Raw genomic sequence first — 15028 nt, 5'->3', positions numbered from 1 at the left:
GCCGGCAGGTCTGCATCCCAAGAAGCTTGGTGGCAAAAGGCAGGCAGGAGCCTGGGTGGGGCAGTGGGCTAGACTTGAACATAGTTATGTCCTGAGGAGGATCAGCCAAGTCAATACACAAAGAGGGGAGAAGGGATGGAGCAAGGCTCTAGGTGAAACTCTCAAAGCAGCTCCAGAATGTGGCTCTGGGAAAGGACAGGGCCAAGGTTGACCCCAGGATCTGTGGCCAGGGGAACAGAAATGGAGTGTTTGGGGTCCTGTCTACTCAAACCTGAGGGAAGAAGGCAGGAGACAGCTAATAATGCCAGGCATCCTGCTGTTTTTTTTGTTTTTTTTGATACGTGGGCGTCTCACTGTTGTGGTCTCTCCCGTTGCGGAGCACAGGCTCCGGACGCGCAGGCTCAGCGGCCATGGCTCACGGGCCCAGCCGCTCCGTGGCATGTGGGATCTTCCCAGACCGGGGCAGGAACCTGTGTCCCCTGCATCGGCAGGCGGACTCTCAACCACTGTGCCACCAGGGAAGCCCCATCCTGCTGTTTTAACTCCATTATCTCATCATTATCAATTATCTCATCATTATCTCATGGCAACGTGATTGTCATCATGGTTCCCCCTTTTAGAGGAAGAAACTGAGGATCAGAGAGTCTGACTCCTCCAAATTCCACTGCTAATGATCAAAATTCAAACCCAGTTGGTCTGACTGTTGAGGCTGGGTTCTTCTTATAGCCTATGCCACACTGTTTCACTCTGTCCACAAGGATTTCATAAGCGCTAAGAACTGTGGCTGCTTAATCATGCTTTATCTCATCTCCACTTCACAACACACCACTGAAGTAAACACTGTCGGTTCCAGTTTGGATAAGGAAATGAAGGTTAAGGGAGATTAAGTAACTTGCCCAGGGTCACAGTTGGTGGCAGAGCTGGGATTCCACCCACAGCCTCTCTGAATCTAAACCTGTATTCCTAACTACTACATCTACTGTCCTTACCCAGAGGTTCCTTGGTCTGTTAGGGTGACAATAATCCCAGGATCTCTTGACCTTCAGAGACACATAGCTAGCCCCAGAGCTCTGGTCTTCCATTCAGGCTCCCAGTCTACTGGCTCCCTCACTGATCCAATCTTGAACTCTTATTGAGCAGCTGGGTACTGAGAATATAGTGACGACCAGATGCCAACCCTCCCTTCAAGAGATAGCCCTCACTCAAAGATGACAACAGTGAATGAAGCAGCCTCTAAGTTTTTATTAACATGAGTTTTCAAACACAAGCATCCATATTAGTGTGGGGGGCGAGGGTGGGGGAAGAGAGAAGGACAGGGAGAAGGAATTCTGCCCTATTGGTAATAAAGCTCCAGGTTCATCCCATCGTGGATTTCATCTGAAGTACAGGCGTTAAGGAATCCTCACTGTGGGCTCCAACCCCACCCCTCCCATCTGTCACAGTTGGGTCGGGGTGGCCACATTTTAGTTTGGATCATTTTAATTTAAAAGAATCCAAACTTTTAAAAAAGTTCATGTTCCTTTTGCACAACAAACATGCCCGAGTCTCCCTCCACTCTGACCTCCCGTACCCAACTCAAGTGGAGCTCAGTAATAAATACTTTGACTGAAAAATGTCAAAGTCTTACAAGCCAAGTCAAATCAAAACATTTCACCAACCACCCTCCTCCCCCAACAAAATAATTACATGGCTCCCATTTTCTAAATACTTAGCATGTGCCACATATTAAGTTAAACACATTATGTGCATAATCTCATATAGACTCCAGTATTGAACAAAGAGAACCAAGTCCGGGTATGGAGGAGACCCCTTCTCAAGAAGTCAAAGGATACAGTCCCCCAGAGATACGTGGTCCTTAAAAATCGTGTACCTGCGGGATAAAAACTTTTCAGGAAAAAGCCTAAGGAGGCCCTTCAGCCTGGAGGCAAGCTGAGGAAGTTCTGCCTAAGCAAAGGGCTGGCTGCAGCCCTCCCCCAACCAAAAACTTCTGGCCTGCTCCTGTCCAGCCCCCAGCTCTACCCCTGTACTCACCACTTCTTCAATACGATCTTGTTCCAACGGGTGCCAGTTTGGGCTGCAATCAGCTTCTTAAGGTCCCCGATGGTGTCATCAGTACTGGGCGCAGAGGAATTAAGGAAAATGGAAGGGGGAGATAGAACGCGACGAGGACATTTCCAGTAGTGAATGCACTCTGCCAGGACCCCATTCCCACCCCTGCCCCCGGGTTTAACTAAAATCACCCTACAACATAGACTGAGTTGCCTGCCTCATTCATGTCAAGCACCCTCTGGAAGCCACCGCCTCTCGGCCGCCAGTGGATACTTGCATTTAACGCGGACCTTCTTCCCCAGACGGTCGTTGCAAACAACCTCGATCATCCTGGCTGGAGCTACACAGGGCGGGGATAGAGGCAAAAGAATCAGGACTTCAGGATGGAGCTACACAGAGCGGGGACAGAAGCAAAAGAATCAGGACTTCAGGGGTCCCTCAGGCCCCAAGGCACCCGGTTATTGAGACTTAATGTTCACGCCCCCCTCAATCCCCCAGAACGCAGTCTTCCTGGGCCCCAAGTCCCAGGACCTCGGACCCCACGGCGACCGCGGACCCCAGGCAGCCGCGCGTCCCACCCCCCCGGCCCGGCCCAGTCCCATTTCAGGTAGCCTGAAGGCCGAGCCTCGCCTCTCGCAGGCGGGCGGATCCTCGATGGCCGGGTCCCATCAAATTTCCGCTACTCCGGGCCTCTCCCCCTGGCCACCTCACCTTGAATCTCCTGGCACCAGCAGACGCCACACCAAGCTCGCTCGAAGGCAGAGCCCCGACTAGCGCTGACGCTAAGAACCGGAAGCGGAAGTGCGCAGCCGAAAGCTCCTCCCTCCGCTCCTCCCAGTGCCCGTCAACACCGCGCGGAGTTCGCAGCCCCGGGCCGGAAGTGGGCTTGCGGTTCCCAGGAGCAGCTTTGGGGTCCCGAGCCTGAGTAGAGGGACACATGTGGACGGAGCGTGGAGCCGAATGAGGGTCCGGGCGGGGGAGGGGCGTGGAGAGTCAGAGGTCATGAACCGGCGCCCAGCCGTTTGGATGCAGTTAGTTGAAGGCTTTTCGCTGTGCCGAGACGCCGTCTGGTGTGGCATCTCGGTGGGCGGGGATGACCTCTCGTTCCTGAGCCTGACGGAGCCTCTAACTGCAGCTTTAGGGCTTTGGGGAGCCTGGGTCAAGTCCTGCGGGCATCCCGTCCGCCCCCCTGCCTTCATTCAGGGCTGGGCCTCGGAAGCGTTTTGCTCACCCCTTCCCTCTGCTTATCTCGCCTGCCCCCAGGGACATCTTGGGTGCAGACTGCAGTCAATAATTGAAGGAGCCTCCTGATCCTGGCCTGGATACCAGCACTTACCAGAATGGAGTTCACGTTGCACGCCTACCTGCAACTGCAAAATCTCCCAGGTCTGTATCTTCAAGGAAGGTCGCTCCCGCCCTACAGGGGGCACTGTGTACCAATTCCCAACCTTGCCTTTCAGCGCCAAAGCAGCCCCTGAACTGGTCTGGTTCCCCAGAGCTGGTGGGATAGAGAACACCCCTCCCTAAGTCCAACCTGTCAATGGAACTGACTCTTGAACTGTTCCTTCTCAGCAGACAGGATTCTCCTAGTTTGGTGAGCCTAAAAGGATTCACTCTGAAAAGGGGCCACCACTTCTTTTTTTTTTTTAATTTTTATTTATTTATTTTTGGCTGCGTTGGGTCTTCGTTGCTGCGCGTGGGCTTTCTCTAGTTGCCCCGAGCAGGGGCTACTCTTCATTGCGGTGCGTGGGCTTCTCATTGTGGTGGCTCCTCTTGTTGCGGAGCACGGAGGCTCTAGGTGCGCGGGCTTCAGTAGTTGTGGCACATGGGCTCAGTAGTTGTGGCTCGCGGGCTCTAGAGCGCAGGCTCAGTAGTTGTGGCGCACAGGCTTAGCTGCTCCGCGGCGTGTCAGATCTTCCCGGACCAAGGCTCGAACCCGTGTCCCCTGCATTAGCAGGCAGATTCTCAACCACTGCGCCACCAGGGAAGCCGCGGGGCCACCACTTCTGATTCACCCAATCCGCCTTCTCAATCTAGGATATGAGATTAGGTGGAAGACATGAGATGCTTTCCTGGGGAAAGGGAAGATGCTCTGTGACCCTGTTGGGACTGTCCTGCCTTAGGGAACTGGCCCAAGGAGTCCCACCTCAAACACTAGACTCAGGGGCCTTCCTGCCTCAGGACTTTGATCCGTTATTTCTCCGACCCCTGCAGAATCCCTCTGAGTGGGCTTGAGCGGGCAGGGAATCTGAATGGAAAGCTTATTCAGATTGGAGACACAGGCTTTGGATCCAGACAGATGAGTCAAAACCCCTTAATATTAAGCTGTGTGATCTCAACTCTTCCCCTCTCTGATTCTCATCTTCCTCATCCATGAATGGGGAGAGCAATCCCCACCCTAGGATTGTAGTAAGAATCGGTCTTGGACCAGCCCCTGACAGTCCTCTTGCAGAAGAACAGATGGGGCAAGAGGGGGAGATGGGAAGGTCAAGGGTGAGCTTGAGGGGACTAATGTGCCCGAGAAAGTTTGGAAGGAACACATTTTTGCACTCACATAGAAATACTAGGACACACCAGATATTGATGGTGTTTACCACTAGACAGTGGAATTGCTGTGTCTCATGTTCCTCTTTTTGGTGCTTTTGGTGTTTTCCCATATTACCTACAATGAACATATGTTACTTTTGTAATCAGAAGAAAAAGTAAATGTTATTTTTTTAAAACAAGAAGTTCTATTTTTTCAATGTTTGATTCAAAGATAGCTAGGGAATTCCCTGGCGGTCCAGTGGTTAGGACTCTGCGCTCTCACTGCCGAGGGCCTGGGTTCAATCCGTGCCCAGGGAACGAAGATCCCAGAAGCTGTGTGGTGCAGCTAAAAAAAAAAAAAACCCCAAATGTTTTTAAAAATTAAAAAAAAAAAGGGGAGCTAAGGCACAGGATGGTGATGCTGAGTTATGGGCTGGGGGAGATTGGAAAGGGGTGAGGAGTGCTGCTGAAAGGGGAGGAATATAAAGTCTGGGATTGTTGGGGGCTTGGGCTCCATGGGCAGTAGTGGGGATCTAGTCGGGGGCCGCCAGCCCCAACTGGGCTAAGGCATCCTGAGGAAGTGGAGGGGATGGGCAATGGGAAGTCCCAGGACTAGGCTGCCACTGCTGCACGGACTGCCTCCTCCAGAGCCAGGTGGGAGGGGGAAAGGCCTCAGGAGACAGGACACCTCACCTTAGAGACCTCTCTCCACATCCTGGTAAATATCATTCGGCGCTTCCCATGAAGGGCCTCAGTGCCTGCCTGTTGAGGGGCCAGGACAGTCCCATCCTCCCGTCTAGGCAGCCGAAGGACCTGCTGTCAGAGCGGCTCTTGTGAGGAGGTAGATGCTTCCCAGGAGGGAGAGTTCTGGGTCAGAACTCAAGGAGCAAGCTGGGCAGGGCCCCTCTGCCCCTTGTTGCCTAGTTTCTGACCCAGAGGAAGGAGCTTATACTTGGGGATTCCCATCCCTCCACTCCTGTATGCTTGATGGGGAGGAGATGGTTCTTAGGAAACCCGTGTAACTGAGCTGGGGTCAGCGACACCTGTGTTCCGCTGAACTTAAAGGTTCACCAGAGGGGAAATAATCTTAGAGGTGGAGAGAGTTGCTCAGGAGGTCCCTTCTCCCAACATCTCAGCCTGTCAGCAGGCCTTGGAGATGCAGCAGTGTCCAAGGCCGACCTGCCACCCCAGAATTCAGTCTGATACAGGAGGAAGACAAGTAAAGAAGACAAGTGAAGAGGTCCTTGCAATACAGTGTGACACAGGTGCTGTGAAGGGGAAGCCCAAGGCGCTGGGAGCAGAGGAGTCATTGCCCCTGCGTGCTGGCATGGGCTTTCCAGAGGGAATCGGAGAGCACTGTGATAGAGGCCCACGCTCTGGCATCAGAAAAATCTGGGCTTGTGGCCCTGGCAAGCGACTTGACCTCTATGTGATTCTTTTGGTCTTTTCTCCCACAGTCGTAAAATGGTTGCCAGAGCATGAAGCATTTTTTTTCTGTGCTCTTGTTTGAGGAAAAATATGAAAGGGGTTGGATTTATTAATAAAACATTTGGAACTTTCTTGCACATGGTAAAAATTCAAGCAGTACAGAAGTATTATATACAGCAGCATAAAGTTTCCTCACCCTCCAGACCCCAGGCCCTCCGCAGGGACAATTACAGTTAAAAGTTTTCATTTCATCTCTGTGTCTTCAAACATGTGATACAGAGCCTCCCAAGAAAATGATGAAACCTCTCAGATGTCAATAACGCGTTTCGATGGAGATAGGGACTTTGTATTTTCAAGTAACATACAATATTTTAAGTTGTGTCAAAGGGCAGAAATGAATGACTTTGTTTTCATACAGGCCTTTATGTATAAAATGAAACACAACAAATACATATATCCAACGAGATCAAACTATATACACTGTTCTCTACACCTTTTGCTTTTAAAAGAAAACAATATCCTAGCGATTGTTCCAAACAGCACAGAAAGACCTACCTCATTCTTTCTGACAATTTGAGATCCTAGAAGTGGAATTATTGGGCCCTACAGGGGCTGCAATCTGATATTGCCAAACTGTCTTCAAAGATTTTGCATCAATTCTGCCCCATCTGCAGTGGTTGAGAAGGTCTACTTCCTCACACCAAGGCTAGTGTGGGTATTTTCTGGCTTCCTCATCTTAATCTGATAGGTGAATACCACAGTGTTTTACTTTTTATTTATTTATGGATAAGTGAAAGCATACAGATTTTTAAGCTTTATTCAGATATAGTTGATATACAAAATTGCACACATTTAACATATACTTTTTTTTTTTTTTTTTTTTTTTGCAGTACGCGGGCCTCTCACTGTTGTGGCCTCTCCCGTTGCGGAGCACAGGCTCCGGACGCGTAGGCTCAGCGGCCATGGCTCACCGGCCCAGCCGCTCCGTGGCATGTGGGATCTTCCCGTTCCGGGGCACGAACCCATGTCCCCTGCATCGGCAGGCGGACTCTCAACCACTGCGCCACCAGGGAAGCCCTAACATATACATCTTAATGAGTTTGCTTTCTTTTGAGGGGGGGCGCCGGGCTGCCCGTCATGCGGGATCTTAATCCCCCCACCAGAAAACGAACCTGCACCCCCTGCAATGGAAGCACAGTCTTAACCACTGGACCGCCAGGGAAGTCCCAGTTTGCATTTATTTCTAAAACAGTTTTCAACGTCTCCAATTTCTTCTCTGTGTGTGTATTAAAAACATGTATTGCCAGGGAATTTCCTGGCGGTCCAGTGGTTAGGACTCGGTGCTTTCACTGCCCTGGCCGGGTTCAATCTCTGGTCGAGGAACTAAGATCCTGCAAGCCGCACAGCGCGGCAAAAACAAAACCAAACCAAAACAAACAAAAAAAACAACCCAAAACCATGTATTGCCATTATAGGCTCTTGGGAGTGTGATTTGGCAAAACCTATTCAGAATTAAACTTCACATGTCCTCTGACCCATCAACCCAACTCCTGGTTATTTATCCTATAGAAATAAAAACATAGGAGGTATATATTACATATGTATGTGTGTGTGTGTGTGTGTGTGTATATATATATATATACACACACACACATGCATGTACATACATATATAAAGAGAATGTTTAGCGCCGATATTGCGGTGATAGAACTGGAAGCAACGTGAATACTCATCAATACGGGAATGTTTGAATAAATTTCACTGCCCTTATGAATTGCAACTTTAAAAGTGAGTAATATATTTAGAAAAAAAAGAGTGATATATATCTGGAGGGAGTGTCCGTTCAGGCTCTGTGGAGAACAATTTGGCGCCATCAATAAAAGCGAAAAATTCAACACGCCTTTTAACAAGCTATTTCACTTATACAAATTTATTCTCGAACTCTCCACCTTGTCCTCCGCTCTTGGTTCCGCCCTCAATCCTTCCCTTTAGGGCTCGTGACCGCCCCAGCCACGCTTTCTCCCAGTCTCGTTCCCGCCCTTAACCCCGCCCCTGGGCCTCGTCACCGCTCTAGCCACGCCTTCAGGGCGTGGTCCTAGTTCCCCAGGCACGCCCCCCGAGTCTCGTTCCCGCCCTTAACCCCGCCCCCGGGTATCGTCATCGCCCTAGCCACGCCTTCCGGGCTTGGTCCTAATCCCTAACCCCACCTTCGGTGCCGCGTTCAGATCCCGTGCTGGTCTGGCTCCAGGGCCCAACCACGTCCCCGCAAGAGGAAAGCCAGAACTCTGCCGGCTACCGGAAGCCACGACCACCTCCCTGCCGGCACCCTCACTTCCTGCCGTCTCTTAGGGGCTTCCAAGGCGAGTCAACGAGTCCCTTTCGCCGGAAGCGGAAGTGCGTGTCGGCGGGATTATGGCGACTTTTGCGGACTTGCCGGACTCTGTCCTGTTGGAGATCTTCTCTTACCTCCCGGTTCGGGACAGGATCCGCATCTCCAGGTGCGGCCCCGCCCCGCGCGAGGGAAGGGCCGGGCGGGGGGGGGTTGCACCAGGAGATGGACATCTGGTCCCCGCGGGGCCGGGACGTTCTAACGGCAGGTCCCCTTCCCCAGGGTCTGTCACCGCTGGAAGAGGCTGGTGGACGACCGGTGGCTGTGGCGACATGTCGACCTGACGCTCTACACGGTATGCGGGGCTGGCCGGGCAGGTCTGGGCCAAGGTCGGGCTGGCCCGACCTCGAGGACCACGCCTCCAACCCTGTGTTTCGAGCGAGGCTGTTCCGGGTGCATCCCGGCCGCGTCAGTTATTTGCTCCACTGTGACGTACAGGCCTCAGTTTCCCCACCTCCAGAATGGGTGTTACCAAAGTCGTGCAGGGAAAGGGCTTATTGATGAGTTTTCATGGAGAAATCATTTTCCATAGTCAACTTATTTCCAGAATTAATTTCCTGAGTGGTGCAGGCAAACCATTTCCACTTTCTCCCATTTGCATTTTATTTTTTTCTTTTTATTATGAACTATTTCAAATATATGTAGAAATGTACAGAGGATAATATCTGAAACTATTTCCCCCCCTACCTAGATTTAACCTTTTTTAACCTTTGGCCTTATTTACTGCTGATCTTGTGAAACACACATACAAATGTTTATATATACACATATGCATACAACAGTTTTAGGTATATCTCTTGAACTTTTGAAACCCTCCTCAGAGGTAACCACTATCATAAAGTGGATTTGTATCCCTTCGCGTTTTTATTTACTTCTTATGTGTGTGCCCGTAAGCAATACACAGTATTGTTAACGTATTTCTAAAATTTAGATAATGCTGCTCTACTCTTTAGATAGTTAAATGCTGTTTTACTTATATAACCAGCTTTATTCACGCATCGCTTTTGAAATTTATTCTAATCAGCACTTGTAAATCTAATTCATTCCTTTTAACTGCTGTTAAATGAATATACCACAAATTGTTTATCTATTTTCCTGTTGACAGATGGTTAGGTTATTTCCAACTTTCTACTGTTGTGGACAGCTTTATAAGGCAGTGTCTCAGACTTCACTGTGCATACGAATCACCTATGGGGATCTTGTTAAAATGCAGATTCTGATTCAGTGGCCTGGAGTGGGGGCCCCAGGTTCCAAATTTCTAACAACTTTCAAGGTGTTACTGATGCTGTTGCTTCTTGTTCCACAAGAATGTCCTTGTGTCTGTCTTCTTGCATCCAGGTACCAGTTACTCTGAAACCTAGAAGTACAATTTCTGAGAGGTAGGATCCTTTATATTTTCTCACTTTCAGTTCTTCATCTGCAATTCCAAAATCAGAAAGCCAGAAAAGTGAAAAGGTTTTTTGTAAGCTTGGCACAAATTCATTTGGTGGCAACACCTGATGTGAACTGGTGTGAGGCTATTAATGTCCTTCTCCTTATCCCACTTGGAATAAAAGTCATGTTATACTGAAAAATATTAATCTGATAACAAGGTGCTGCCCTTGACCCTTCTGATGGTATTATATATGGTATTTGTACCACATTAATTCTGAATTCTGAAACCCATCTGTCTTCAGGAGTTTTGGATAAGGAGTTGTGGCCTTGTATAGAAATTATTTTTATTGAAATCACCTTTAAAAATGGTTATTTTTTCTGTACTAAAAAACTAACACATTACATAATAATGTAGTTCTTAGTTATTTTTTCTGCCATTTTATTATGAGAAATTTCCAACATATATAAAAGTTGAAAGAATAGTACAGAGAACACGAAGTTGCCCACTATTAGTATTTAACTACATTTGTTTTATCCCCTGTTGACCGATCCATCCATCCCTCTTTCCATCCATCAATCCATTTTATTTTTTAAATACACTTCAAAATAAGTTGCAGACAAGAGTCCACTTCATCCCTAAATGCTTTAGCATATGTAATAGAGATTAACTAGAACATTTGTTTTGCGTTTCTCTTTTTGAGGTTTAATTTTTAAAAATCACACAAGTCATGAATAATTCTTGTAACAATGTTGAAGTAGTATAACTATGTGTGGTGATGGATGTTAACTAGACTATGTGGTGATCATTTCACAAGATATACAAATATCGAACCATTGTGTGTACACGTGAAACTAATATAATATGTCAATTATATCTAAAAACAAAAAACCATTGAAGTATTGCCACAGATGAAGCTAAGAGCCTTTGACAGTCATCCCCTGGTATCTTCAACCCTTCCCCAGAGTAACCACTATTATAAGTGTGGAATATTTCCTTCTATGCCTTTATATCCTTGGGCCTGTATAAGGGAAGGAAAGGAAAGTGGTTACAAGAGCAAGATTGGCCTTTGGAGTCAGGCTGTGTTGAATCATAGCTGTACTCTTGCAACAAGATTCTGGCCACTGCATTTTTCCAGAGGTACCTGCTACACAACCAGGTACTGTGTGAGCTTTCTAGTTCAGTGCTCATCACTGCACCTGGCAAACAGTAGGTACTCAATACAAGTTAGCCATTATGGTTGGAATAATTGTACCCATATAAAATATATAGTATTGTTTCTTTTTTCTTTAACCTTTAAAGTATCATTTTGCCACTCTTTCCTGCATGTTTTGAGGAGTTACCAGGGTTCATATCTCTGGATCTACTTTGTTCTTAGTTACTACCTACATGGCTGTTATCTTATCAGTGGACATTTGGTTTTTGCTGTTAAAACCACGATGTCAGAAACTAATGTTTCTGTAGGGTAAATTCCACAAAAGAGGTCTTACTAGGTCAGGCAGTATGTGCATTTAAACAAACTGAAAAATTAGTTTAAAAAAATAATAAGGGGGGCGGTGCAAAAAAAAGATATACACAGGATTCAAAAGGTACAAAATAATAAAAATTGGAAAGTAAGGTCTCCCTACTTCTGTCACCCAGGTCACCTTGTTCTTTCCCAGAGAAGCAGCAGATGCTCCCCACCCCCTTTTTTTTTGTGGGATCTTAGTTCCCTGACCAGGGATCAAACCCGGGCCCTTGGCAGTGAAAGTGCGGAGTCCTAACCACTGGACCGCCAGGGAATTCCTGCTCGCATATTCTTAAAAACAAAACAGGTGCCAGTGGGTGTCCACATTTTACATTTCGGTAAAACCCACCAGATCGCATTCCAAAGTATCCAGACCAAGTGCCACCAGCAGGACCTGAGAACTGCTTCTCCACATCCTGGCCAGTGTTTGATATTATGAAACTTAAAGGATTTTCTAATTTTGTCCTTTTACAAGTAAAAGGGATTCAACCTCTGGCTTCGTGGGCATTTAAAATTTTGCCAACGGTCGCTTCTACTTTTGTGAGTTCCCTTTTAGTGGGCAATATTTCTAGTGAGTCCCTTTCCCTCGGCCCAAACTTGCAGGTCCAAATTTTATCAGGAAGATTTGATTCCTCTGTCAAGAGTAGTCAACAGGGAGAAGGGATAAATTAGGAGTTTGGGATTAAAATATACACACTACTGTATATAAAATAGATAACCAACAGGGACCTACAGTATAGCACAGGGAACTATACTAAAAATCTTGTAATAACCTAAAATGGAAGACAATGTAAAAAAAGAATATATATATATATATTCTGAATCATTTTGCTGTACACTGAAACTAACCCAAGATAGTAAATCAACTATATTTCAATAAAAAATTTTAAAAAAGAATTTAGGAATAAAAGGATTAGGGATACCAAGAACCCAACAGAAAAGGTGTAACTGAGAGGCAGCAAAATATCCTCTTGCCTGGTCGTGGATTTTGCTAATAAAAAAGTCATATTTACAAAAAAAAAAAACTCGTCAACAGATTTTATGGTATGCAGTTTCTTTTTAATTTTATTTATTTATGGTTGCGTTGGGTCTTCGTTGTAGTTGTGGAGAGCGGGGGCTACTCTTCGTTGCAGTGTGCGGGCTTCTCACTGCAGTGGCTTCTCTTGTTGCAGAGCACGGGCTCTAGGCACGCAGGCTTCAGTAGTTGTGGCATGCAGGCTCAGTGTGGCTTGTGGGCTCTAGAGTGTAGGCTCAGTAGTTGTGGCGCACGGGCTTAGTTGCTCTGCGGCATGTGGGATCTTCCCGGACCAGGGCTCGAACCCTTGTCCCCTGCATTGGCAGGCGGATTCTTAACCACTGCGCCACCAGGGAAGTCCCTACAATTTCTTTTTTCTGTCCTTTTTTTTTTGAAGCTAAAATGTACATATAATGAAATGCACAGGGTACCAGTTAGTTATAGTTCGTTTGTTTGTTTTCTACTAATTTCCCAGGGTTAATTTTTGCAGCTTTCACTATTACCAAGCTGTGATTTTTATTTTTTTCTTTTAACCTAGATCTGATTTACCCTGGGCAGTTTTAGCCTTTTTCAGTTTTATTTTATGTTGCTTATTTCTATGAGGAGGTAGTCATTAAGAAAGGGATAAAAATATTGCCAGGTGGATTTACTTTCTTGCTTACTGCAGAAGATAACTCTTGCTAGAGACAGATCTATTATGGTCTCTTATCGCCATTGCTTTTGTTCCAACCTAGAGGTCAACACAGATTAAATCATCCTGTTGCTCCTGGGGAGGTATCTGGTGGCGTGAGGCTGGTGAGGGAAGGACAGAATTCCCAGGGAACATCAGAGCCCCAGCTGGGGACTGCCTGTCTCCAGGCAGGTGGGGGCCTTGGAAGATGCCCCACATCTCTCCCCCAGTCACAGCCCCCCCCCCACCCCGTTTCTGGTTCTTACAGATGCGGCCTAAAGTCATGTGGCACCTCCTTCGCCGGTACATGGCATCCCGGCTCCATTCCCTGCGGATGGGCGGCTACCTGTTCTCGGGCTCTCAGGCTCCCCAGCTGTCCCCCGCCCTGATGAGGGCCCTGGGCCAGAAGTGCCCCAACCTCAAGCGCCTCTGCCTGCACGTGGCCAACCTGAGCATGGTGCCCATCACCAGCCTCCCCTGCACCCTGAGGACCCTGGAGCTGCACAGCTGTGAGATCTCCATGGCCTGGCTCCTCAAGGAGCAGGACCCCACCGTGCTGCCCCTGCTCGAGTGCATCGTGCTGGACCGTGTCCCCGCCTTCCGCGACGAGCACCTGCAGGGCCTGACGCGCTTCCGCGCGCTGCGCTCGCTGGTGCTGGGCGGCACCTACCGGGTGACCGAGACCGGGCTGGATATGGGCCTGCAGGAGCTGAGCTACCTGCAGAGGCTGGAGGTGCTGGGCTGCACCCTCTCGGCCGACAGCACCCTCCTGGCCATCAGCCGCCACCTCCGAGATGTGCGGAAGATCCGGCTGACCGTGCGGGGCCTCTCGGCCCCTGGCCTGTCGGTCCTGGAGGGCATGCCGGCCCTGGAGAGTCTGTGCCTGCTGGGGCCGCTCATCACCCCAGAAATGCCTTCCCCGCATGAAATCCTCTCCTCCTGCCTCACCATGCCCAAGCTCAGGGTCCTTGAGCTGCAGGGGCTGGGCTGGGAGGGTCAGGAGGCAGAGAGGATCCTGTCTAAGGGGTTACCCCACTGTATGGTCATTGTCAGGGCCTGCCCCAAAGAGTCCATGGACTGGTGGATGTGACTGCACCAGCCGAGCCTGAGACCCCTCTCAGCTTTTATTAATGAGTCCCAGACCCTCTGAGCAGCACCTTACCATGGGCAGGTAATCCGGCTGGAGAGCTATGAAGGCCACAGGTAGAAAGAACCTAAGCCTTGGCTCCTCCAGATCATTAGAATCATGGTTTGCCAGCTGTGTGGCCTCTGTGACATCAGCCAGCCTCTCGGAGGCCCTGTCCTCACCTCCAGAAATGAGGAAGACCATAGCTACCTCTCGGTTATGTTGCAAAGCCTTACTCTTTACCAGCCCTGAGGCCCGAGAAGGTCCTGGATGAAGAGCCATTCTCAGGAACAGGACAGATGTGGAAGGGTGGGTTAGGAGTTAGGGAGACCTGAGGGGTCAAGGCCCCTTAGGAAGCCTGGAAGGGCTGTCAACGCATGTGCATCAGCACACTGACACATCATTGACACGCCGACACACCACTGACACGCCGACACACCACTGATAGTCCTACATGCACGCAGGAGACACGGAGAGAAGGGCAGATACAACTCATGCTTTGATGTTCGAAATGTTAATAAAGTTTCTAAGTTGTCCTTTCAGTATTTTGTATTCTGTATTTTCCAAGTTTTGCGCAATATATATTATTTTGCTATTAAAGAAAGATAATCACGTTTTTCAAAAAAGCATTTGGTTTATTCATTCAACAAATGTGCCTTCAGCCTCCGCTCTCTTGCAAGCATGGTTCTAGGCACTGGGACCACAGCAGTGAACAAAACAGACAAGGAAGAAGACAGGATGATAAACAGGTGAACACATGCATGGAACGGTTTCAGAGACTCTGAGACAATAAACCAGGGCCACGTGATGGGGGCACACGTGTTTGGTTGAGTGGGCAGGGTGGGCCTCTCTGAGCCCAGAGCTGAGAGGTGAGGAACCAGCCCCGGGAAGCGCTGGGGAAGACGGAAAAGGCAAAGACTTGAGATGGGAGTGAGCTTGGCAATTT

At 48.6% G+C, this 15028-nt stretch overlaps 2 protein-coding genes across 4 annotated transcripts; one reads left to right on the top strand and one right to left on the bottom strand.

The window, feature by feature from the left end:
• Window positions 1-1222: 1222 nt before the first annotated feature.
• Window positions 1223-2915, bottom strand: UBL5 (ubiquitin like 5). 2 transcript variants are annotated; one of them, XM_033401030.2, is made up of 5 exons: window positions 2761-2915; window positions 2323-2389; window positions 2032-2115; window positions 1833-1870; window positions 1223-1377 (listed from the first exon to the last, which is right to left on the bottom strand). In XM_033401030.2, exons 2-5 carry the CDS (start codon window positions 2376-2378, stop codon window positions 1334-1336), a joined length of 222 nt encoding a protein of 73 aa, XP_033256921.1. In that variant the 5' UTR covers window positions 2379-2389; window positions 2761-2915; the 3' UTR covers window positions 1223-1333. The 2 variants fall into 2 exon arrangements, with proteins under 2 accessions (XP_033256921.1, XP_033256920.1); XM_033401029.2 differs by having other exon boundaries at window positions 2323-2438; window positions 2761-2912.
• Window positions 2916-2949: 34 nt separating this feature from the next.
• FBXL12 (F-box and leucine rich repeat protein 12) lies at window positions 2950-14708 on the top strand. 2 transcript variants are annotated; one of them, XM_049708576.1, is made up of 4 exons: window positions 2950-3435; window positions 8353-8501; window positions 8615-8687; window positions 13225-14708. In XM_049708576.1, exons 2-4 carry the CDS (start codon window positions 8416-8418, stop codon window positions 14044-14046), a joined length of 981 nt encoding a protein of 326 aa, XP_049564533.1. In that variant the 5' UTR covers window positions 2950-3435; window positions 8353-8415; the 3' UTR covers window positions 14047-14708. The 2 variants fall into 2 exon arrangements, with proteins under 2 accessions (XP_049564533.1, XP_033256919.1); XM_033401028.2 differs by lacking the exon at window positions 2950-3435 and adding an exon at window positions 9731-9771 and having other exon boundaries at window positions 8437-8501.
• The last annotated feature ends 320 nt before the right edge of the window (window positions 14709-15028 follow it).

Source organism: Orcinus orca, chromosome 3 (genome assembly GCF_937001465.1).
Source record: "Orcinus orca chromosome 3, mOrcOrc1.1, whole genome shotgun sequence".
Taxonomy (NCBI): Eukaryota; Metazoa; Chordata; class Mammalia; order Artiodactyla; family Delphinidae; genus Orcinus; species Orcinus orca.
Note: the sequence above shows the minus strand (reverse complement) of the source record. Positions and strands in the feature narration are given on the sequence as shown.